We start from the raw sequence: 23,722 nt of genomic DNA on the forward strand, positions 1-23,722 counted from the left end.
AAACCTACAACAGATTCCACAACACCTGTGTCCATTCCACAACACCGGTGTCCATTCCACAACACCTGTGTCCATTCCACAACACCTGTGTCCATTCCACAACACCTGTGTCCATTCCACAACACCTGTGTCCATTCCACAACACCTGTGTCCATTCCACAACACCTGTGTCCATTCCACAACACCTGTGTCCATTCCACAACACCTGTGTCCAAGGTATCTCAGTATTGAAAACAAAACAAAAGCGTACACTTCCCCCTCTCGTCTCTACATTACCTTGATATGGGCTTTTTCATGTGTGTTTGAATTATTTCATGAGAGGCACATCCATTCACCCATGGCTACCCATGGCTACCCATGGCTACCCATGGCGAAGTGCTTTAGTAATGTTATCTGGAGAGAGGGGAGAGAGAGAGAGAGAAAGACAGAGATTATGTCTGTCTCTGTGGTCTTACAGAACACTCCACAACAAATTTTAATGATGGCCGGTGTGTGTGTGTGTGTGTGTGTGTGTGTGTGTGTGTGTGTGTGTGTGTCATATGTTCATTAGCAGTGTTATCCATAAAACTATGCCTGAAGGAGACTGCCAGCCTACTCTGTTAGGGAGATATACATGTGGGCTTACACAGTCATACATTCCAACAGTTTGAAGCAGCCAGGTCTGAGTAATCATTAACATTCAGTAGTAATTACTATATCTGTTGTTTGTGAGCTTCTTCCTCCTCCTCCTTTTCCTCCTTTTCCTCCTCCTCCTCCTCTTCCTCCTCCTCCTCTTCCTACTCCTCCTCTTCCTACTCCCCCTCCTCCTCCTCCTCCTCCTCCTCCAACAGCCTGACACTCTGTGAGGACAGGACAGGCTAGGAGCTGGGCTGGAGGCGGGCCAGTTACTCAACACTGGAGAAACGGGTTTCTCTCCTCCTCGCCTGCCTGCCTGCCCGTCTGCACAGAACAGAGCAGAGGAGCTGTGTCATGTGTAATTTAATACCAGACGCAGGCTGACTGAGCCTCACTGCACACAGAGAGCCCCCTCACAGCCTGAGAGGCAGGCAGGAGAGGCAGGCAGGCTAAGCAGGCAGACTTCCAGGGTCCGGCTCAGCCCTCCATGACAGGACAAAGAGCAGGGGATGAGGGACCGACCAGAGCCCTAGTGAGGGACCGACCAGAGCCCTAGTGAAGGACCGACCAGAGCCCTAGTGGACCCATCAACGTCTCCCTCTCCCCGTGGCCAGGTACCAGAACCCCCCCCCTCTCTCTCTCTCTCTCTGTTCTGTTTCCCCTGTTACAGTAGTACAGTCACAGTGTTGAAGGCAGCCAGTAGTGTAATAGAGATTTACTGTACTAGAATGGGCAGTAGCAGCACTTTCCTAAAGAGAACAGAACAGCACAGAATTCTGCACTGTAAGGGGTTTTAGATATGCCACTGTAAGAGGTTTTAAACATGCTACTGTAAGAGGTTTTAAACATGCCACTGTAAGAGGTTTTAGATATGCCACTGTAAGAGGTTTTAGATATGCCACTGTAAGGGGTTTTAGATATGCTACTGTAAGAGGTTTTAGACATGCTACTGTAAGAGGTTTTATGCTACTGTAAGAGGTTTTAGACATGCCACTGTAAGGGGTTTTAGATATGTCACTGTAAGAGGTTTTAGACATGTCACTGTAAGAGGTTTTAGACATGCTACTGTAAGAGGTTTTAGACATGCTACTGTAATGGGGTTTTAGATATGCCACTGTAAGAGGTTTTAGATATGCCACTGTAAGAGGTTTTAGATATGCTACTGTAAGAGGTTTTAGACATGCTACTGTAAGAGGTTTTATGCTACTGTAAGAGGTTTTAGACATGCCACTGTAAGGGGTTTTAGATATGTCACTGTAAGAGGTTTTAGACGTGTCACTGTAAGAGGTTTTAGACATGCTACTGTAAGAGGTTTTAGATATGCCACTGTAAGAGGTTTTAGACATGCCACTGTAAGAGGTTTTAGACATGTCACTGTAAGAGGTTTTAGACATGTCACTGTAAGAGGTTTTAGATATGCTACTGTAAGAGGTTTTAGACATGCTACTGTAAGAGGCCACTGTAAGAGGCTTTAGACATGCCACTGTAAGAGACATGTTTTAGACATGTCACTGTAAGAGGTTTTAGATATGCTACTGTAAGAGGTTTTAGACATGCTACTGTAATGGGGTTTTAGACATGCTACTGTAAGAGGTTTTAGACATGCCACTGTAAGAGGTTTTAGACATGTCACTGTAAGAGGTTTTAGATATGCTACTGTAAGAGGTTTTAGACATGCTACTGTAATGGGGTTTTAGACATGCTACTGTAAGAGGTTTTAGACATGCCACTGTAAGAGGTTTTAGACATGCCACTGTAAGAGGTTTTAGACATGCCACTGTAAGAGGTTTTAGACATGCTACTGTAAGAGGTTTTAGACATGCTACTGTAATGGGGTTTTAGACATGCTACTGTAAGGGGTTTTAGACATGCCACTGTAAGAGGTTTTAAACATGCTACTGTAAGAGGTTTTAGACATGTCACTGTAAGAGGTTTTAGACATGCTGTAAGAGGTTTTAGACATGTCACTGTAAGAGGTTTTAGACATGCTAGAGGTTTTAGACATGCTACTGTAAGAGGTTTTAGACATGCTACTGTAAGAGGTTTTAGACATGCCACTGTAAGAGGTTTTAGACATGCCACTGTAAGAGGTTTTAGACATGCCACTGTAAGAGGTTTTAGACATGCCACTGTAAGAGGTTTTAGACATGCTACTGTAAGAGGTTTTAGATATGCCACTGTAAGAGGTTTTAGACATGCATGCTTGCACTCATTGCCTATTGATTATTTTGTCCAGGACATATTGCAATTTAAACTGTTGCCTTTTTTTCTTAAGTGGAAAACTTTCTCTTGTAAGAAGAGAAGTGTATGTGCTGTTTGTGCACTTGAGGTGTAAATGTCTCTGGCCGTGTTCCAATGCAATCACCGTACTTTCTCCCTCTGGGAATGCTGGGAAGAACAGGGCTCTGGTAAACATCCCCTGTCACAGTTTCTTTCTCTAGATAATAACGCTGGGTTCAAGGCTTCAGGGCACTTTCTGATACACCAGTTTTCTGAAACAGGAGCAACTGAGAGGAAGTGTGTGGTAAAGGATCATACTGAAGGTTTTTAAGGGTTAGTGCTCAGTGCTGTATGTTTCTGTTGGAATGTTCTCTCTGGGGGTCGGAATGCCACCCTAAAGCCAAGAGGGGATACACCGCATGAAGCACTGCAACCCTAAAGCCAAGAGGGGATACACCGCATGAACCGGATACACCGCATGAAGCACTGGAACCCTAAAGGCAAGAGGGGATACACCGCATGAAGCACTGGAACCCTAAAGGCAAGAGGGGATACACCGCATGAAGCACTGGAACCCTAAAGGCAAGAGGGGATACACCGCATGAAGCACTGCAACCCTAAAGCCAAGAGGGGATACACCGCATGGACCGGATACACCGGATACACCGCATGAAGCACTGCAACCCTAAAGCCAAGAGGAGGGGATACACTGCATGAAGCACTGCAACCCTAAAGCCAAAAGGGATACATAGCACTGCAACCCTAAAGCCAAGAGGGGATCACATGAAGCACTGCAACCCTAAAGCCAAGAGGGGATACACCGCATGAAGCACTGCAACCCTAAAGCCAAGAGGGGATACACCGCATGAAGCACTGCAACCCTAAAGCCAAGAGGGGATACACCGCATGAAGCACTGCAACCCTAAAGCCGCATGAAGCACTGCAACCCTAAAGAGGGGATACACCGCATGAAGCACTGCAACCCTAAAGCCAAGAGGGGATACACCGCATGAAGCACTGCAACCCTAAAGCCAAGAGGGGATACACCGCATGAACACTGCAACCCTAAAGCCAAGAGGGGATACACCGCATGAAGCACTGCAACCCTAAAGCCAAGAGGGGATACACCGCATGAAGCACTGCAACCCTAAAGCCAAGAGGGGATGAACACTGCAACCCTAAAGCCAAGAGGGGATGAAGCACTGCAACCCTAAAGCCAAGAGGGGCTGCATGAACACTGCAACCCTAAAGCCAAGAGGGGATACACCGCATGAAGCACTGCAACCCTAAAGCCAAGAGGGGATACACCGCATGAAGCACTGCACTGCAACCCTAAAGCCAAGAGGGGATACACCGCATGAAGCACTGCAACCCTAAAGCCAAGAGGGGATACACCGCATGAAGCACTGCAACCCTAAAGCCAAGAGGGGATACACCGCATGAAGCACTGCAACCCTAAAGCCAAGAGGGGATACACCGCATGAAGCACTGCAACCCTAAAGCCAAGAGGGGATACACCGCATGAAGCACTGCAACCCTAAAGCCAAGAGGGGATACACCGCATGAAGCACTGCAACCCTAAAGCCAAGAGGGGATACACCGCATGAAGCACTGCAACCCTAAAGCCAAGAGGGGATACACTGCATGAAGCACTGCATCACTTCACCCTATTTTTTCTGTTATCCCTGGAAGAGCAAGAATAACATAGAGCTTTCAATGATCCCTGTGATAAATACAATTTGACATGTATTTATTTGATCATCTTTCCCCCTGCCTGCATGCTTGTGAGAGAGAGTTCCAGTGTTCTAATTAGTGCTCCATGCTGTGTAAGCGTTCTCTGAGGATTGTGCTGTGGGGAACAGATACAGACTCTGTCTGCCTCCCAAATGCCCATAGGGCTCTGGTCAGAAGTAGTGCACTGCGTGGGGAATAGGGTGCCATTTGGGACACACTGACTGAACACCTCAGGCAACCTGAAAGGAAACTCAGTCAGATCAGGTCACGGTCGGGAATGAGTTTGGTTTGGGTGGCAGCAGGGTCGACTGGGAAATGAAAATAAAATCTCCGGTACAGTACAGTCCTTGTGTTCTGCACCACTTCTTATGGACGTTATTTCCTCTCTGTTTCCATCCCCACTGCCCTATTCTGTGTTAGTAAAGCATTGAGATGCAGGCTGTGTAGGCAGCCACCCTGCACTGTAGCTTTAAGGCTGCCTGCTGCTATAATGAGGCTGTTCACTGATCCATCCAGGTGCTGCTAGGGGAACGACCTACAGTGGTTTAGCATTATAATACTCCATTGGGGTGGTTCACTTGCACAACATCCAAGAATTACAGTCTAGAATAGACCAACAACATGGAGTCTATGTTGAGACAATGTTGTGTGGTGGTTGTGTGTTTGCTGTTCTTTCACATCAACTTGAGTTCCTCAGTTCAAGCACTTTGGTTGGACAACGAGGAACCGACAGCGTACAGTGTGCTTTCCTTTGCATTACTAGACAGCTCAACACACACAGCCCAGTCTGCCTCCTGTTGGTAAGTGCTGTGTGTGTTGTGTTGAAGCCTGTGTGACCCCAGCTGTCTCTGTTAAATCTATCAGCAGCATCATACTGGGTTCTCCAGCCCCCGCCGAGCCCCAGCTCTTTAGCTCTACAGTGCATTAGTCTCACTCCCCACGGCTCTCAGGTTGTGTCGGCCGGTTCATCTGCACTTTGACCAGCATGCCTGATGCCTGACTCCAGATAGAGGTGCATACCATCTGTTATTACCACAGGGAATTGGTCTGGGATGGAGGTTGGCCAGTGAGTTACAGTGCAGGACATTACTCAGCACCACTGCTACGTGGTTTTACACAGATATTCCCTACACCCAACACATGGGTATGTAAATGCATTGATTATTTAGATTTTTCAGATTTCAAACTTTTACTGGTATAGTAGTTTTCCTGCAGAGCACACACTTGGGATTATTGCATTAAAATACAGCTGATCTTTGTAAACCCTGTGTGTGTGTTGTACTGTATGTGTGTCTATAGTTTTGTTTAATGTTGTGTTAGTGTATGTAAGTTGTTTTGTCTGAAACGTGAGTGAGGTGAGTGAGTGAGGTGAGTGAGTGAGTGAGTGAGTGAGTGAGTGAGTGAGTGAGTGGTGGTGAGTGGTGAGTGGTGAGTGAGTGAGTGTGGTGAGTGGTGAGGTGAGTGAGGTGAGGTGGTGAGTGGTGAGTGAGTGAGTGAGTGGTGAGTGAGTGAGTGAGTGAGTGGTGAGTGAGTGAGTGAGTGAGTGAGTGAGTGAGGTGAGTGAGTGGTGAGTGTGGTGGTGGTGAGTGAGTGAGTGAGTGAGTGAGTGGTGGAGGAGTGAGTGAGTGAGGTGAGTGAGTGAGTGAGGTGTGAGTGAGGTGGTGAGTGAGGTGAGTGGTGGTGGTGAGTGAGGTGGTGAGTGAGGTGGTGAGTGGTGAGTGGTGAGTGAGTGGTGAGTGAGTGAGTGGTGGTGAGTGGTGAGGTGAGGTGAGTGGTGGTGAGTGAGTGAGTGAGTGAGTGGTGAGTGGTGAGTGAGTGAGTGGTGGTGAGGTGGTGAGTGGTGAGTGGTGGTGGGTGAGTGAGGTGAGTGAGTGAGTGAGTGAGTGAGTGAGTGAGTGAGTGAGTGAGTGAGTGAGTGAGTGAGTGGCTATGCCAGCCTGGTCTGATATAGCTGAATGGGCCCGGAGCTAGATGGCCTGGGCATTGGGCTGGGCCGAATATGGGCCGAAGTTGGGCCGGAACTGGGCCAGAGCTGGGCAGACCAGAGGGGGTGTTAGAGGCCCAAAGCTCCCATGTGCACTCCATATGGGAGAGTGTGTGTTTACACTGGCAGAGGCACGGCCGGGCGCTAACAGTGCTTGGAGAGAGACTAACTTACAACAAACTGTCTGAATGGCCCTAGATGGCAGTCATCTTTGTGTTATAATGGTTTATTTTCAGGGAGCAGATTAAATACTCACAGGTCTCTTGTTTTCATATTGTCCCTAAGGGAGTGGCTACAGTGGACGGATGGATTGAGATCTCACTAGTGTAGCTTTGCTGCGTGTTTGCTTGCTAGGTAGGATACTATAGGGCAAAGTGTTCTCAGACTGAAGAATTCTCTAACTCATTGTGTCTATAAACTCAATGTTTACACTACCTCTTCTCCATCTCTCCCTGTGACTGGACTGTTCCACTGTGGAAGGCTGTGGGGGAGGAGGAGGGGGGGTGATACAGTTGGACTGGCTCACTGTAGCAGGAGATGGAGGGTGTTGTCTGGCAGACATTATGGCTGCTGCCTCACATCACACTTGGGACTAATGAGTCAATACTGAACAGGCCCATCGCTGGTGGGGGTGAAAACACACACACACACACACACACACACACACACACACACACACACACACACACACACACACACACACACACACACACACACACACACACACACACAGCAAGCAGAGCCAGACACACTGCTACATAACGTTGAGGTAGGTTTGTCATCATTGCTAAACCATAAAAGTGGATTAATATTTCCTCTGGGGAAGTTTCTATGCTGCCTTACGTTTGCCCGTACTGTAACCTGGGTTGGACCTTATAAATCTAGGTCAACATGAGGAATGACTGTTGTCATGACTAAGATATTATTGTTTTCCTGGTAGAATAGCGTATATCCTGGGAACCATATTTGAATGGCATACATATAACTACTAAATATATACATGATCATTAAGAGCATTCAAGGTGCATCATCACCATTAACCTGTAACACCAGTGATAATAATAAACTCTGGTAATTCCATTCAGCTACACACAGCCTTCCCTCAGTGTAATTCCATTCAGCTACACACAGCCTTCCCTCAGGGTAATTCCATTCAGCTACACACAGCCTTCCCTCAGGGTAATTCCATTCAGCTACACACAGCCTTCCCTCAGGGTAATTCCATTCAGCTACACACAGCCTTCCCTCAGCTACACAGAGCCTTCCCTCAGGGTAATTCCATTCAGCTACACACAGCCTTCCCCCTCAGCTACACACAGCCTTCCCTCAGCTACACACAGCCTTCCCTCAGCTACACACAGCCTTCCCTCAGCTACACACAGCCTTCCCTCAGCTACACACAGCCTTCCCTCAGCTACACACAGCCTTCCCTCAGCTACACAGCCTTCCCTCAGCCTACACACAGCCTTCCCTCAGCTACACACAGCCTTCCCTCAGTGTAATTCCATTCAGCTACACACAGCCTTCCCTCAGTGTAATTCCATTCAGCTACACACAGCCTTCCCTCAGTGTAATTCCATTCAGCTACACACAGCCTTCCCTCAGTGTAATTCCATTCAGCTACACACAGCCTTCCCTCAGTGTAATTCCATTCAGCTACACACAGCCTTCCCTCAGTGTAATTCCATTCAGCTACACACAGCCTTCCCTTAGTGTAATTCCATTCAGCTACACACAGCCTTCCCTCAGCTACACACAGCCTTCCCTCAGCTACACACAGCCTTCCCTCAGTGTAATTCCATTCAGCTACACACAGCCTTCCCTCAGGTTAATTCCATTCAGCTACACAGAGCCTTCCCTCAGTGTAATTCCATTCAGCTACACACAGCCTTCCCTCAGTGTAATTCCATTCAGCTACACACAGCCTTCCCTCAGTGTAATTCCATTCAGCTACACAGAGCCTTCCCTCAGGGTAATTCCATTCAGCTACACACAGCCTTCCCTCAGGTTAATTCCATTCAGCTACACACAGCCTTCCCTCAGGGTAATTCCATTCAGCTACACAGAGCCTTCCCTCAGGGTAATTCCATTCAGCTACACACAGCCTTCCCTCAGGTTAATTCCATTCAGCTACACACAGCCTTCCCTCAGCCTTCCCTCAGGGTAATTCCATTCAGCTACACACAGCCTTTCCTCAGCTACACACAGGTTAATTCCATTCAGCTACACACAGCCTTCCCTCAGGGTAATTCCATTCAGCTACACACAGCCTTCCCTCAGTGTAATTCCATTCAGCTACACAGAGCCTTCCCTCAGGTTAATTCCATTCAGCTACACACAGCCTTCCCTCAGTGTAATTCCATTCAGCTACACAGAGCCTTCCCTCAGGTTAATTCCATTCAGCTACACACAGCCTTCCCTCAGTGTAATTCCATTCAGCTACACACAGCCTTCCCTCAGGTTAATTCCATTCAGCTACACACAGCCTTCCCTCAGTGTAATTCCATTCAGCTACACACAGCCTTCCCTCAGCGTAATTCCATTCAGCTACACACAGCCTTCCCTCAGGTAATTCCATTCAGCTACACACAGCCTTCCCTCAGTGTAATTCCATTCAGCTACACACAGCCTTTCAGGTAATTCCTCAGCTACACACAGCCTTCCCTCAGGTAATTCCATTCAGCTACACACAGCCTTCCCCAGCGTAATTCCATTCAGTTAATCCCCATTCAGCTACACACAGCCTTCCCTCAATTCCATTCAGGTAAGCCTTTCCATTCAGCTACACACAGCCTTCCCTCAGTTAATTCCATTCAGCTAATTCCATTCAGCTACACACAGCCTTCCCTCAGTGTAATTCCATTCAGCTACACACAGCCTTCCCTCAGGTTAATTCCATTCAGCTACACACAGCCTTCCCTCAGTGTAATTCCATTCAGCTACACACAGCCTTCCCTCAGCGTAATTCCATTCAGCTACACACAGCCTTCCCTCAGGTAATTCCATTCAGCTACACACAGCCTTCCCCTCAGGGTAATTCCATTCAGCTACACACAGCCTTCCCTCAGGGTAATTCCATTCAGCTACACACAGCCTTCCCTCAGTGTAATTCCTCAGTGTAATTCCATTCAGCTACACACAGCCTTCCCATTCAGCTACACACAGGTAATTCCATTCAGCTACACACAGCCTTCCCTCAGGGTAATTCCATTCAGCTACACACAGCCTTCCCTCAGTGTAATTCCATTCAGCTACACACAGCCTTCAGCGTAATTCCTCAGGTAATTCCATTCAGCTACACACATTCCTTCCCTCAGCGTAATTCCATTCAGCTACCAGCCTTCCCTCAGGGTATTCAGCTACACACAGCCTTCCCTCAGCCTTCAGCCACACAGCCTTCCCTTGGGGTAATTCCATTCAGCTACACACAGCCTTCCCTCAGGGTAATTCCATTCAGCTACACACAGCCTTCCCTTGGGGTAATTCCATTCAGCTACACACAGCCTTCCCTACACACAGGGGTAATTCCATTCAGCTACACACAGCCTTCCCTTGGGGTAATTCCATTCAGCTACACACAGCCTTCCCTTGGGGTAATTCCATTCAGCTACACACAGGGTAATTCCATTCAGCGACACACAGCCTTCCCTCAGGGTAATTCCATTCAGCCTTCCCTTGGGGTAATTCCACAGCTACACACAGCCTTCCCTTGGGGTAATTCCATTCAGCTACACACAGCCTTCCCTTGGGGTAATTCCATTCAGCTACACACAGCCTTCCCTTGGGGTAATTCCATTCAGCTACACACAGCCTTCCCTTGGGGTAATTCCATTCAGCTACACACAGCCTTCCCTTGGGGTAATTCCATTCAGCTACACACAGCCTTCCCTTGGGGTAATTCCATTCAGCTACACACAGCCTTCCCTCAGGGTAATTCCATTCAGCGACACACAGCCTTCCCTCGGGGTAATTCCATTCAGCTACACAGAGCCTTCCCTTGGGGTAATTCCATTCAGCTACACACAGCCTTCCCTTGGGGTAATTCCATTCAGCTACACACAGCCTTCCCTTGGGGTAAGGAAGTTAGGGAGGTCTTTACAGCCGTCATGTTTATCAGAGTATGTTTAAGGAGTGGACGTACACAGACATGTAAACTTCCTCCTCTTTGATGAATGTTTGTGAGGCTTTCAGCCTAGTGTACAGATTCATTACTGACTGGAGAGAGCGAGAGCGAGAGCGAGAGCGAAGAGCAGCCCGCCACCAGGTTTTGTGTTGGAAAGAGAGGAACAGAGAGATAGGAGAAGAGAGGAGGGGAACAGAGAGATAGGAGAAGGGAGGAGAGGAAAAGAGAGATAGGAGAAGAGAGGAGAGGAACAGAGAGATAGGAGAAGGGAGGAGAGGAACAGAGAGATAAGAGAAGGGAGGAGAGGAACAGAGAGATAAGAGAAGGGAGGAGAGGAACAGAGAGATAGAAGAAGGGAGAAGAGAAACAGAGAGATAGGAGAAGGGAGAAGAGAAACAGAGAGATAGGAGAAGGGAGAAGAGAAACAGAGAGATAGGAGAAGGGAGGAGATGAACAGAGAGAGAAGACTGAGGAACAAAGGAAATGGGGCACTGTTCCATGACAGTGTTTTAACTCTCTCTCTGTTTGATAGACTATCATATAACATGCTTTATGTTTGTTTCTCACCATCATTCTTCCTATCCCTCCCTTTCTTCCTCTCTATCCCTCCCTTTCTTCCTCTCTATCCCTCCCTTTCTTCCTCTCTATCCCTCCCTTTCTTCCTCTCTATCCCTCCCTTTCTTCCTCTCTATCCCTCCCTTTCTTCCTCTCTATCCCTCCCTTTCTTCCTCTCTATCCCTCCCTTTCTTCCTCTCTATCCCTCCCTTTCTTCCTCTCTATCCCTCCCTTTCTTCCTCCTCTATCCCTTCCTTTCTTCCTCTCTATCCCTCCCTTTCTTCCTCTCTATCCCTCCCTTTCTTCCTCTCTATCCCTCCCTTTCTTCCTCTCTATCCCTCCCTTTCTTCCTCTCTATCCCTTCCTTTCTTCCTCTCTATCCCTCCCTTTCTTCCTCTCTATCCCTCCCTTTCTTCCTCTCTATCCCTCCCTTTCTTCCTCTCTATCCCTCCCTTTCTTCCTCTCTATCCCTCCCTTTCTTCCTCTCTATCCCTCCCTTTCTTCCTCTCTATCCCTTCCTTTCTTCCTCTCTATCCCTTCCTTTCTTCCTCTCTATCCCTCCCTTTCTTCCTCTCTATCCCTTCCTTTCTTCCTCTCTATCCCTTCCTTTCCCTCTCCTCCCGAACAATGAACTCTCCACTTAACTCTCTCTCTCTCTCTCTCTCTCACACAGCTGTAGCCAGCCTTCCCTGGCACCAGCAGAAACCCAAGGCCATCTCTGATTGCACAAGGCCATCCCTCTCCCCTTCCCTCTCTCTTGTTCCAGTCTTGCCACTCCCCCATCTCCCAGTGGTGGCATTGGGGCTCCCAGGATGCGGCTGCTCAGCGCTCTGCTGCTCCTCCTGCTCCTCAGGTCCACTGAGCCCAGGAAGGGTGGACGGAACAGAGAAAGGGGCAGGGCCCGGGGTAAAGGCAGGGCCAATGCTGTCAAACGCCAAACCTCTGAATGCAAGGAATACATGGAGGCCGGAGAGAAATACCTGGACTGTCAGGACCGCCAGCTGACCGGGGTGCAACAGCACTGGCCTGAAGACATCCACCACCTCCTGCTGGCCCGCAACAAGATCCAGGTGCTCAGAGACAACACCTTCTCCCAGTTCAAGAACCTAAAGAGTCTGGATCTACAACAGAATGAGCTCTACATGGTGGAGGAGGAGGCGTTCGCAGGGCTGGGACAGCTCACTACTCTGCTTCTTCAGCACAACCAGATGAAGACAGCTTCTGAGGAGCACCTGCTGCCCTTGCCAAACCTCCGCTACCTGCGTCTCTATGACAACCCCTGGGACTGCCGGTGCTCGCTGGATAGTCTGGTCAGGACCCTGCAGGTGCCCAGCAACCGTAACCTAGGGAACTACGCCAAGTGTTCGGAGCCGGATGCGCTGAGAGGTCAGAAGCTGAAGAAGATGAGGCCAGAGCTGCTGTGTGCTGAGGATGGGGAGGGCCATCTGCCAGGGCAGAAAACTCAGGAGGGGCAGGGTAGTCTGCCCAAACCACCTCCTATCAAGAAGTACCCTGATGCCAACTCCTTGTGCCACACCTACATGTTCCCCAAACCCATGCTGGACTGCAAGAGCAAAGGTAAGCTATGAGCCAACCAAGCTTGTCTCCCTTGTCATTTGTTTGTGTGACCTGTGTGAAGAATTTCCTCCTTGGAGGACAATGGAATGTTGTATTCTGGTCTTTCAGAACACTGGAGTGAGTTATTGGGGTTCTCAGGGCCATGGGTTCCTCGACCCAGATTAATATCTACTGAAACAGCTTTTTAGTCCAAGATTAGGACTAGTATGGGTCAGGGAAACCGGCCCTCCGTGTATGAGTCACATGTCCATCTGAAATCTTTGGCCATTGTTCACTACACATGGTTGTTGGGAGGACTTTTGGAACAGTATGGAGGAGAGGCTGGCTACTGGATACTCCAGAGCTGTGGTTGATAAGGACTACTTTCTAAATGTGTTCTCGATAATTTCCCTGAATCAGAATGTGGTAGGAGACGACTGTAAACCAGAGAGGCCTTAGAGTGACGGCTTGCAGCGTGGAAACCGTGGAAACCATCATGTAACGTTAGACACAAAGGGACCAAGGGGAAATATGGAGTCTCATTTCTGTCTCCCGTCCAGACTCTCACATCTGGTGCCGTTTCTGTGCCACATTAAAACTGCTATCAGGACTATAACCTCTAGAGAGATTAGGTTTCAATATTGTTTTTCAAATAGTCATTAGGCCCAGACCCATGGGACTGACTACAAATCCTGCATGGAGTCCATGCTGTGTGGGGACTGCTTTTGCTTGAGCTCCAAAATACAGCATGAATAGTCCCTTCACATTGATTTAGTATAGACTTGGCAGTATAGTCATGAATAGTCCCTTCATATTGATTTAGTATAGACTTGGCAGTATAGTCATGAATAGTCCCTTCATATTGATTTAGTATAGACTTGGCAGTATAGTCATGAATAGTCCCTTCATATTGATTTAGTATAGACTTGGCAGTATAGTCATGAATAGTCCCTTCACATTGATTTAGTATAGACTTGGCAGTATAGTCATGAATAGTCCCTTCATATTGATTTAGTATAGACGTGGCAGTATAGTCATGAATAGTCCCTTCATATTGATTTAGTATAGACGTGGCAGTATAGTCATGAATAGTCCCTTCATATTGATTTAGTATAGACGTGGCAGTATGGTCATGAATAGTCCCTTCATACTTATTTAGTATGGAAGTGGCAGCACTCTGATGTATTGTTCTACTGTATATTTATGTCACAGTGAACTGGCCCTTTGATCAAGATGATGAATGACAGTCATATAATGATGTACTGTCCCTATCCTGTCCCCAGAAAGCCATTTGTCAGAGTGGAGTTAAACGTGCAAGAAGCAGCAACACTGGTCTCTCTATTCTACTGTCGCTATATAAAAGATCCCCATGTTCAGCTGGAGGAAACTATTTCTCTTCCCCTCTGGAAAGGCTTTCAATCAGTCCTTTATCTGAACCTCACTAGATCATCTCACTGGTCATAGCCTCCCTCCCTTCCTCCCTCCCTCCCTCCCTCCCTCCCTCCCTCCCTCCCTCCCTCTCTCTCTCTCTCTCTCTCTCAATCCCTCTCTCAGTTGTGAATTCAGAGCCTTAATATACTGTAACTAATAACTGACCAGAGGTCATTACACTGGAAACAAAGTCTCATTTGTAAACACTGGAAATGTCCCTACAGTACACTACCGAACTGTGCGGGAGCAAGACAGAATGTATCTCACCACAAATAAATCATCTCTGTGGTACATACATGATATGTGGGAGAATATGTCAGAGTGCTTTTTAGATAAATGTCGTCCAGGCAAGATGACGCCTGGTTTAGTCCTGATCTATCATTAGCAGAACAGTTGAGTCAGCATATGGATAGTTGGCCTGCTTGTCATCTCTGTAAAGCCTAACCTCCTCTTCTAACATTATATCATGGTTTCTTGGAGTTCCTGTAACCGATGGCCGGGTGTTTTGTCAGCTGACACATTCTGGGGGAGTCATGATGTGTAGCAGAGAGGGACTCATATTCTGCTGGTAGTCTCCTCTCCTCCACAGCATGATGGGTGATATTCTGCTGGTAGGCTCCTCTCCTCCACAGCATGATGGGTAATATTCTGCTGGTAGTCTCCTCTCCTCCACAGCATGATGGGTAATATTCTGCTGGTAGTCTCCTCTCCTCCACAGCATGATGGGTAATATTATGCTGGTAGTCTCCTCTCCTCCACAGCATGATGGGTAATATTCTGCTGGTAGTCTCCTCTCCTCCACAGCATGATGGGTAATATTCTGCTGGTAGTCTCCTCTCCTCCACAGCATGATGGGTAATATTATGCTGGTAGTCTCCTCTCCTCCACAGCATGATGGGTAATATTCTGCTGGTAGTCTCCTCTCCTCCACAGCATGATGGGTAATATTATGCTGGTAGTCTCCTCTCCTCCACAGCATGATGGGTAATATTCTGCTGGTAGTCTCCTCTCCTCCACAGCATGATGGGTCCACAGCATGATGCTGGTAGTCTCCTCTCCTCCACAGCATGATGGGTAATATTCTGCTGGTAGTCTCCTCTCCTCCACAGCATGATGGGTAATATTCTGCTGGTAGTCTCCTCTCCTCCACAGCATGATGGGTAATATTCTGCTGGTAGTCTCCTCTCCTCCACAGCATGATGGGTAATATTCTGCTGGTAGTCTCCTCTCCTCCACAGCATGATGGGTAATATTCTGCTGGTAGTCTCCTCTCCTCCACAGCATGATGGGTAATATTCTGCTGGTAGTCTCCTCTCCTCCACAGCAGCGTTGATTTCCTTGATATACAGGCATGTTGGGCACCAGACTCTGTAAAAGCAGCACTGTGCATTTACAATCTAAATGAATGGCTGTATAGGTTTAGTTTCCTGCTGTCTGTAAACAACATGTGTTTTAATGAACTATATCAGGGATGGGCAACTGGCCGCCACCCCCCTTTTGTTGGCCCGCGGAAACGTTCCTATAAACCTTTCCAATAAACTTCCTGTTGAGAGTTAGAATAGTGGTTGTGCATCAGCAGTTCTGTTGTTACGTCAGTCACTGACAGCTTCAGTAATTAGACTGGTAAGTTAGTCTAGCGGCCAGCCATCTAAACTTCTAGTAAGCATGGTCAAATTGCAGACCGGTGGGCCCCCCATTGATTTTGTTAGTCACTTACACACAGATATCATCTTAAAAACTGCAAACATTTCTCTAAACCTTATGGCAAAATGAGTAGAATTGCATGGAATTTGTTATAAAATTACTAAATCTTCTCTCCGGCCCATGACAAAATGTCACTTATAGGATATAGGGCCAGCTCTGACTGTATGAGTGGGTATGGATATAGGGCCAGCTCTGACTGTATGAGTGGGTATGGATATAGGACCGACTCTGACTGTATGAGTGGGTATGGATATAGGGCCGGCTCTGACTGTATGAGTGGGTATGGATATAGGGCCGGCTCTGACTGTATGAGTGGGTATGGATATAGGGCCGGCTCTGACTGTATGAGTGGGTATGGATATAGGGCCGGCTCTGACTGTATGAGTGGGTATGGATATAGGGCCGGCTCTGACTGTATGAGTGGGTATGGATATAGGGCCGGCTCTGACTGTATGAGTGGGGATATAGGGCCGGCTCTGACTGTATGAGTGGGTATGGATATAGGGCCGGCTCTGACTGTATGAGTGGGTATGGGCTCTGACTGTATGAGTGGGTATGGATATAGGGCCGGCTCTGACTGTATGAGTGGGTATGGATATAGGGCCGGCTCTGACTGTATGAGTGGGTATGGATATAGGGCCGGCTCTGACTGTATGAGTGGGTATGGATATAGGGCGGCTCTGACTCTGACTGTATGAGTGGGGGTATGGATATATGGATATAGGGCCGGCTCTGACTGTATGAGTGGGTATGGATATAGGGCCGGCTCTGACTGTATGAGTGGGTATGGATATATGGATATAGGGCCGGCTCTGACTGTATGAGTGGGTATGGATATAGGGCCGGCTCTGACTGTATGAGTGGGTATGGACTGTATGAGTGGGTATGGATATAGGGCCGGCTCTGACTGTATGAGTGGGTATGGATATAGGGCCGGCTCTGACTGTGGCCCCTCATGATGAGTTTCTTTCTGAAAACGGTTATGGCTGAACGACCTTGACTTCTCCCAACATCCCAACCATCTGCATGTTTCCCCACTCACTGCTGTAGTCTGAACTAAAGCATATCACAGGTGTTGTGAGGCAGGGGTTCGATAGATAGGGGAAAGAGAGAATATCTCCCATGTGTCCCAAATGGCACCCTATTCCCTACATAGTGCACTACTTTTAACCAGAGCCCTACCATGGCCCATAGGGATATGGACAAAAGTAGTGTACTATCTAGTGAATAGGGTGTCATTGCTCCAGCAACCTCATCTAAAAGCCATGGAGCGCTAATCTCCTTTCCTTACAGTGGAGGAGGATGGATGTCCTATGCTGTTATGATATTAGAGCAGATGTCTGTCGTTAAGGTCTGTGATAGTTCCTTTAGCCGAATGATGAATAAACCGTGCTCAGAATGTGGCCAACTGGAAGCAGTCCAAGACTGTACGTGGATTTTGACGAACACAGAAAGGTCCTGTGTCGTTCATGAAATTAAAAAGGAAGGTTTTCCACACCACCACAGCCAGGTTCATTCTCAGCTGAGCGCTTTCATTGTGAACATGACTTAGAAAACTGGTTCCAAAGACATCATTCATGATGAATTGTTTGTAGAAGTTGTATGCATTTTAGGGACCACCTACTTCGTCTTCATGTCTTAGTCTTTATTTTAAACTCTAGATTGAGAACAATGGCTCTTGCAGAAGTTTTCCTTCTATGGTAAAGGCTGCTGGCGATCACAAAAAAAGACAGAAGCTCTCAGAGGTCTTTTAAGCCTGTGGGAAACCCTGTTTCATACGTTAACCTTCATGTTTCATACCCTTCAAAGGCTAAGGTCAACCCAGAGTGCTGTGAATAACAGTCCTGCTTGGCACAGACATACAACATGGCTACAGAGGGACTATAGAAAGGGGAGGCCATCTTGATATTCTCAGGGCACACTCGGAATTCACATATGTAGGAATGCAAATTTCATTGGGTTGAAATAATCACATATGTCCCAAAGTTCCTTGTATGTCCGCTTATGTTTTTGTTCATGTTTTCATGCAGTATGATAGCTAGCTGATTTGGCCATTGTAAACATGTCTGGGTAAGCCATTAACATCTCACTGACCTCCATATTCTCTCTCTCTTTCTCCCCCCTCTCTTTCCCCCCTCCCTCCAGAACTGAAGAACATCCCCTCAAGTCTCCCGTCAGACATTGTGAGGATGGACTTGTCCAGTAACAGCATCACTCAGCTCCGGCCCAAGGAGTTTGTTGCTTCCAGGGACCTGAAGCTTCTCAACCTCAGCAGTAACAGTCTGGATCAGATCGACACAGGTGAGGAGAGACCATACACTTCCTTCAAACAGCACAATCATTGTGGATGTGTGCCAAGTCATGCTGCACAGAGGATCAGATCTCACAACACCTGAAGAAGGGTTTAATAAGATACAGCAATCTGAGATATATATGCTTTTTGTTAAATATGTTTTGATTTGTGACTTACAATAAGGAGTACACACACTTCCTTACTGGTCCCCCATTGTAATCGAGCCCACACTGGACCTGCAAAGAAAGAGGTCAAAAGAGGAATCAGAGGAGGACCTTGACCTTGAGTCCATTCATCACAAAATGGAGGCATGGCTTTATTTCCTCCTGAAATAGAATTGTTAGAATCCCTGGGGTAATGTGGAGAAAGAGGCAGAAGAAAGACAAATAAAAAACTCACAGACTTTATATACCATACCAGTACTTTATATACCATACCAGTACTTTATATACCATACCAGTACTTTATATACCATATCAGTACTTTATATACCATACCAGTACTTTATATACCATACCAGTACTTTATATACCATACCAGTACTTTATATACCATACCAGTACTTTATATACCATACCAGTACTTTATATACCATATCAGTACTTTATATACCATACCAGTACTTTATATACCATACCAGTACTTTATATACCATACCAGTACTTTATATACCATACCAGTACTTTATATACCATACCAGTACTTTATATACCATACCAGTACTTTATATACCATACCAGTACTTTATATACCATACCAGTACTTTATATACCATACCAGTACTTTATATACCATACCAGTACTTTATATACCATACCAGTATACCATATACCATACCAGTACTTTATATACCATACCAGTACTTTATATACCATACCAGTACTTTATATACCATACCAGTACTTTATATACCATACCAGTACTTTATATACCATACCAGTACTTTATATACCATACCAGTACTTTATATACCATACCAGTACTTTATATACCATACCAGTACTTTATATACCATACCAGTACTTTATATACCATACCAGTACTTTATATACCATACCAGTATACCATATACCATACCAGTACTTTATATACCATACCAGTACTTTATATACCATACCAGTACTTTATATACCATACCAGTACTTTATATACCATACCAGTACTTTATATACCATACCAGTACTTTATATACCATACCAGTACTTTATATACCATACCAGTATACCATATACCATACCAGTACTTTATATACCACCTTTATATACCATACCAGTACTTTATATACCATACCCTTTATATACCATACCCAGTACAGTACTTTATATACCATACCAGTACTTTATATACCATACCAGTACTTTATATACCATACCAGTACTTTATATACCATACCAGTACTTTATATACCATACCAGTACTTTATATACCATACCAGTACTTTATATACCATACCAGTATTTATATACCATACCAGTACTTTATATACCATACCATATACCATACCAGTACTTTATATACCATACCAGTACTTTATATACCATACCAGTACTTTATATACCATACCAGTACTTTATATACCATACCAGTACTTTATATACCATACCAGTACTTTATATACCATACCAGTACTTTATATACCATACCAGTACTTTATATACCATACCAGTACTTTATATACCATACCAGGCAGCATTGAGTCTGGATCAATTCCACACATAGATAAAAACCCTTAACGCTCATTAGCTTCTCACACGGATGAATCTGACTTAAAGGAGCCTACGATGCCATAAACCTGCTCCATCTCGTTTGTAGAACCAACAAGGTTATCTATTTGCTGAGGAATCACTACACTACCTTCTAGTTCTGTTATGTTTGAGAACTGGGGAAAAAACCCTTTCTCATTATTCCTAGGCTCACAAGAACTGGTCACATAGCCAGGAAGCTTTGCCACAGAAGGAAAATAGTTCCCTTATCATGAATTATTGCAGAACATATGCAAACAATTGAGTATTTCCCTGAGTTGTTAACAAGTAATTAATGGTGGTTAATTCCGACCAACTATGACAACCAGTACTGTGCACACACAGTCATTAACTACTATGATCGAGGAGAAAGAATAAGAAAGAAATAGCCTGTTATGGATCAAAAGCCAATCCGTTCTGGACAGAGAAAGCAACTGCAAATTGAACACAATTCTCATGAAGTATTCACAAAATGCTCCCTCAGTTTTCTCAGGGACTGTGAGAAGCTAAGCTCTGTAGCAAGCCCAAACTGGTTTAAAAAATAGACCAGAATTGTTGTCTCATTGAGTTGCACAGACAAACCAGTAGAAACCGGACAGTAATTCTCATGAGTATGATAAGAGCATAATCTGAGGGGGTTTGTGGGAGTGGTAACAGGAGGGTCACTCTGGAGACAGTGCTAAATACAGTAGGCCTATCTGTCTTTATGGTGCTAGCTTGCACTGCCACCATTACTCAGGGCTACACTGCAGGAAACACATCTTAAAGATGTCTGCTAGCTATTAGGCACATCGTAGCCACATCAACAGGCTAACTTCTGCTTGAATTAGAGCTGAGACTAGGTGATGGGGAGAGCACTGGTCAAAGTTAATATCAGCATGTGTTTGAAGACGAGGTGCTGAAAATGCAGTCAGAAATTAGTTATGGAAGCTGTTACTCTTTCTCGTGTTACAGTGGAACATTAGTTCCAGGTAATAATTCAGTATTCATGTCCGTTAGTGGACATTACTTCCACTGAAACGTTCCACTGAGTGCTACTGTATAAGATGAATTGAAATAGCAACTGACCTCTAACCCCAACGTCCTCTCTCCCTTGTCCCCCCTCTTCAGCTGCATCCACTGGGCACCTGTACCTGTCCAGTAGGAATTTCTTCCACTGAGACTTGTACTATAAGATTAATTAAAATTTCCTGTCCCTCTAACTAACCCTTAACATCCTGCATTTCTCCCCCTCTCCATAGCTGCGTTTGCGGGCCTCCTGTACCTGCGAGAGCTGGACCTGTCCAACAACAGCCTGCACTACTTTCGGTACGGAGTGTTGGAGGACCTGTACTTCCTCAGGATGCTGAATCTGGGGGATAACCCCTGGGTCTGTGACTACAACATCCACTACCTGATCTACTGGCTGAAGCATCACCCCGGGGTGGCCTACTCTGGCCTAATCTGCACCGAGCCTCAGGAGTTCAGGGGCTGGCCCGTGGAGAATTATGTCAAGACCTACAACGGAGAGTGTCCCAATGATAAGGATCCACAGCCAGGGAAGGGGGATACAGGACAGGGACAGACGGCTCAGGAGCTAGTGGCCGAGACAGAGGAGGCGGAGATGGAGCTTCTGCCGAAGCCTCTGAGAGACCCCAGACCAAAGAAATATGAGGTCACCAGGTTGACTTAATAGGACAGAGTTGGAAATTAGAAAAGAACTGTTGTTGTTGTTTTCTATTATCACAGAACATTCCAATTCAGTCTATCAGATTTTTTTTTTTTACTTTCGAATTCCCACCAGCATAACCAATGCAGGACAGCTGGATTCCCTACAGCATAACCAATGCAGGACAGTTGGATTCCCACCAGCATAACCAATGCAGGACAGTTGGATTCCCACCAGCATGACCAATGCAGGACAGTTGGATTCCCACCAGCATGACCAATGCAGGACAGTTGGATTCCCACCAGCATGACCAATGCAGGACAGTTGGATTCCCACCAGCATGACCAATGCAGGACAGTTGGATTCCCACCAGCATAACCAATGCAGGACAGTTGGATTCCCACCAGCATAACCAATGCAGGAAAGCTGGATTCCCACCAGCATGACCAATGCAGGACAGCTGGACCAGCATGACCAATGCAGGACAGTTGGATTCCCAACAGCATGACCAATGCAGGACAGCTGGATTCCCACCAGCATGACCAATGCAGGACAGCTGGATTCCCAACAGCATGACCAATGCAGGAAAGCTGGATTCCCACCAGCATGACCAATGCAGGACAGCTGGATTCCCAACAGCATGACCAATGCAGGACAGCTGGATTCCCAACAGCATGACCAATGCAGGACAGTTGGATTCCCAACAGCATGACTAATGCAGGACAGTTGTTGCTGTTTTCGTTACAAGAATATTTCGTTGTGGATATACTTTTTTGAAAAAGTAGAGGTTGATATATTTTTTACGATATCCAATTGTTAGTTACAGTGTTGTCCCATCGCTGCAACTCCTGTACGGACTAGGGAGAAGCGAAGGTCGAGAGCCACGAGTCCTCCGAAGCACCAATATGTCAGAGGAAGCATATAGCTGGTGACCGAAGTCAACATGCATGCACGCAGCTACCACAAGGAGTCACTAGAGCGCAACGGGACAAGGACATCCCAGCCGGCCAAACCCTCCCTAACCCAGACAATTGTGCGCCGCCTCATGGTCGCGGCCGGCTGCGACACAGCCCGGGATCGAACCCAGATCTGTATTGACTCCTCATATAGACGGGAGGCCCGAGGTACATTTCTTCTAAATGTATGATTTAGACCATCTGTTCATGAAATAAAAGCCGTTTTTTTCTGAAATGAATGAGGTTTACATTACTAACACACACACTTCACTAATCCTAAAGGGATTTAGGCACATCCTTCCCCTAACCCCTTCAACTATCTGTTAGATCTGTGATGCTTCACCATAAAACATGGAGCGTCTTCGGGTCACTTCAAAACAGTTGTTCCACGGCTTCACTACCTCTTCCTCTCCGCACTACCTCTTCCTCTCCACACTACCTCTTCCTCTCCACACTACCTCTTCCTCTCCACACTACCTCTTCCTCTCCGCACTACCTCTTCCTCTCCACACTACCTCTTCCTCTCCACACTACCTCTTCCTCTCCACACTACCTCTTCCTCTCCGCACTACCTCTTCCTCTCCGCACTACCTCTTCCTCTCCGCACTACCTCTTCCTCTCCGCACTACCTCTTCCTCTCCACACTACCTCTTCCTCTCCACACTACCTCTTCCTCTCCACACTACCTCTTCCTCTCCACACTACCTCTTCCTCTCCACACTACCTCTTCCTCTCCACACTAACTCTTCCTCTCCACACTACCTCTTCCTCTCCACACTAACTCTTCCTCTCCACACTACCTCTTCCTCTCTGCACCTCAACACATGAAGCTGAGGAGTTAGACATGGACCCGCTGAAGACCTAAAGTACATTTAGTCAGTCCACACGATCCTGAACAGAAACCGATGTCTTGGTTCATACACACCATAAGTCATTCACACATGCAGGGATTGTGACCCATCTGATGTATGTGGTGGGTTTCTATAGTGACATGTGTCCTGGATGATCCTGAAGGTCCCATGTTAGCCAGCGGAGCCCTGTGACATCACAGGAGTCAGACATGACTCTGATGTTCTAAGCAGTATTGTAAGCATCTCAGTGAGCCAGGATACGTCCAACACTAGTATGCACAGCTGTTACTCTCAGAGCTTTCTCACATT

General features: G+C 46.6%; 1 protein-coding gene across 1 annotated transcript; it reads left to right on the forward strand.

Moving 5' to 3' along the window:
• Positions 1–856: 856 nt before the first annotated feature.
• On the forward strand, positions 857–22,024 carry lrrc17 (leucine rich repeat containing 17). Its single transcript, XM_042315518.1, has 4 exons — positions 857–1,229; positions 11,905–12,809; positions 18,069–18,224; positions 21,200–22,024. The coding sequence occupies exons 2-4, from the start codon at positions 12,044–12,046 to the stop codon at positions 21,628–21,630; spliced, it is 1,353 nt and encodes a 450-aa protein (XP_042171452.1). The 5' UTR covers positions 857–1,229; positions 11,905–12,043; the 3' UTR covers positions 21,631–22,024.
• The last annotated feature ends 1,698 nt before the right edge of the window (positions 22,025–23,722 follow it).

Source organism: Oncorhynchus tshawytscha, unplaced genomic scaffold (assembly GCF_018296145.1).
Source record: "Oncorhynchus tshawytscha isolate Ot180627B unplaced genomic scaffold, Otsh_v2.0 Un_contig_6710_pilon_pilon, whole genome shotgun sequence".
Classification (NCBI taxonomy): domain Eukaryota; kingdom Metazoa; phylum Chordata; class Actinopteri; order Salmoniformes; family Salmonidae; genus Oncorhynchus; species Oncorhynchus tshawytscha.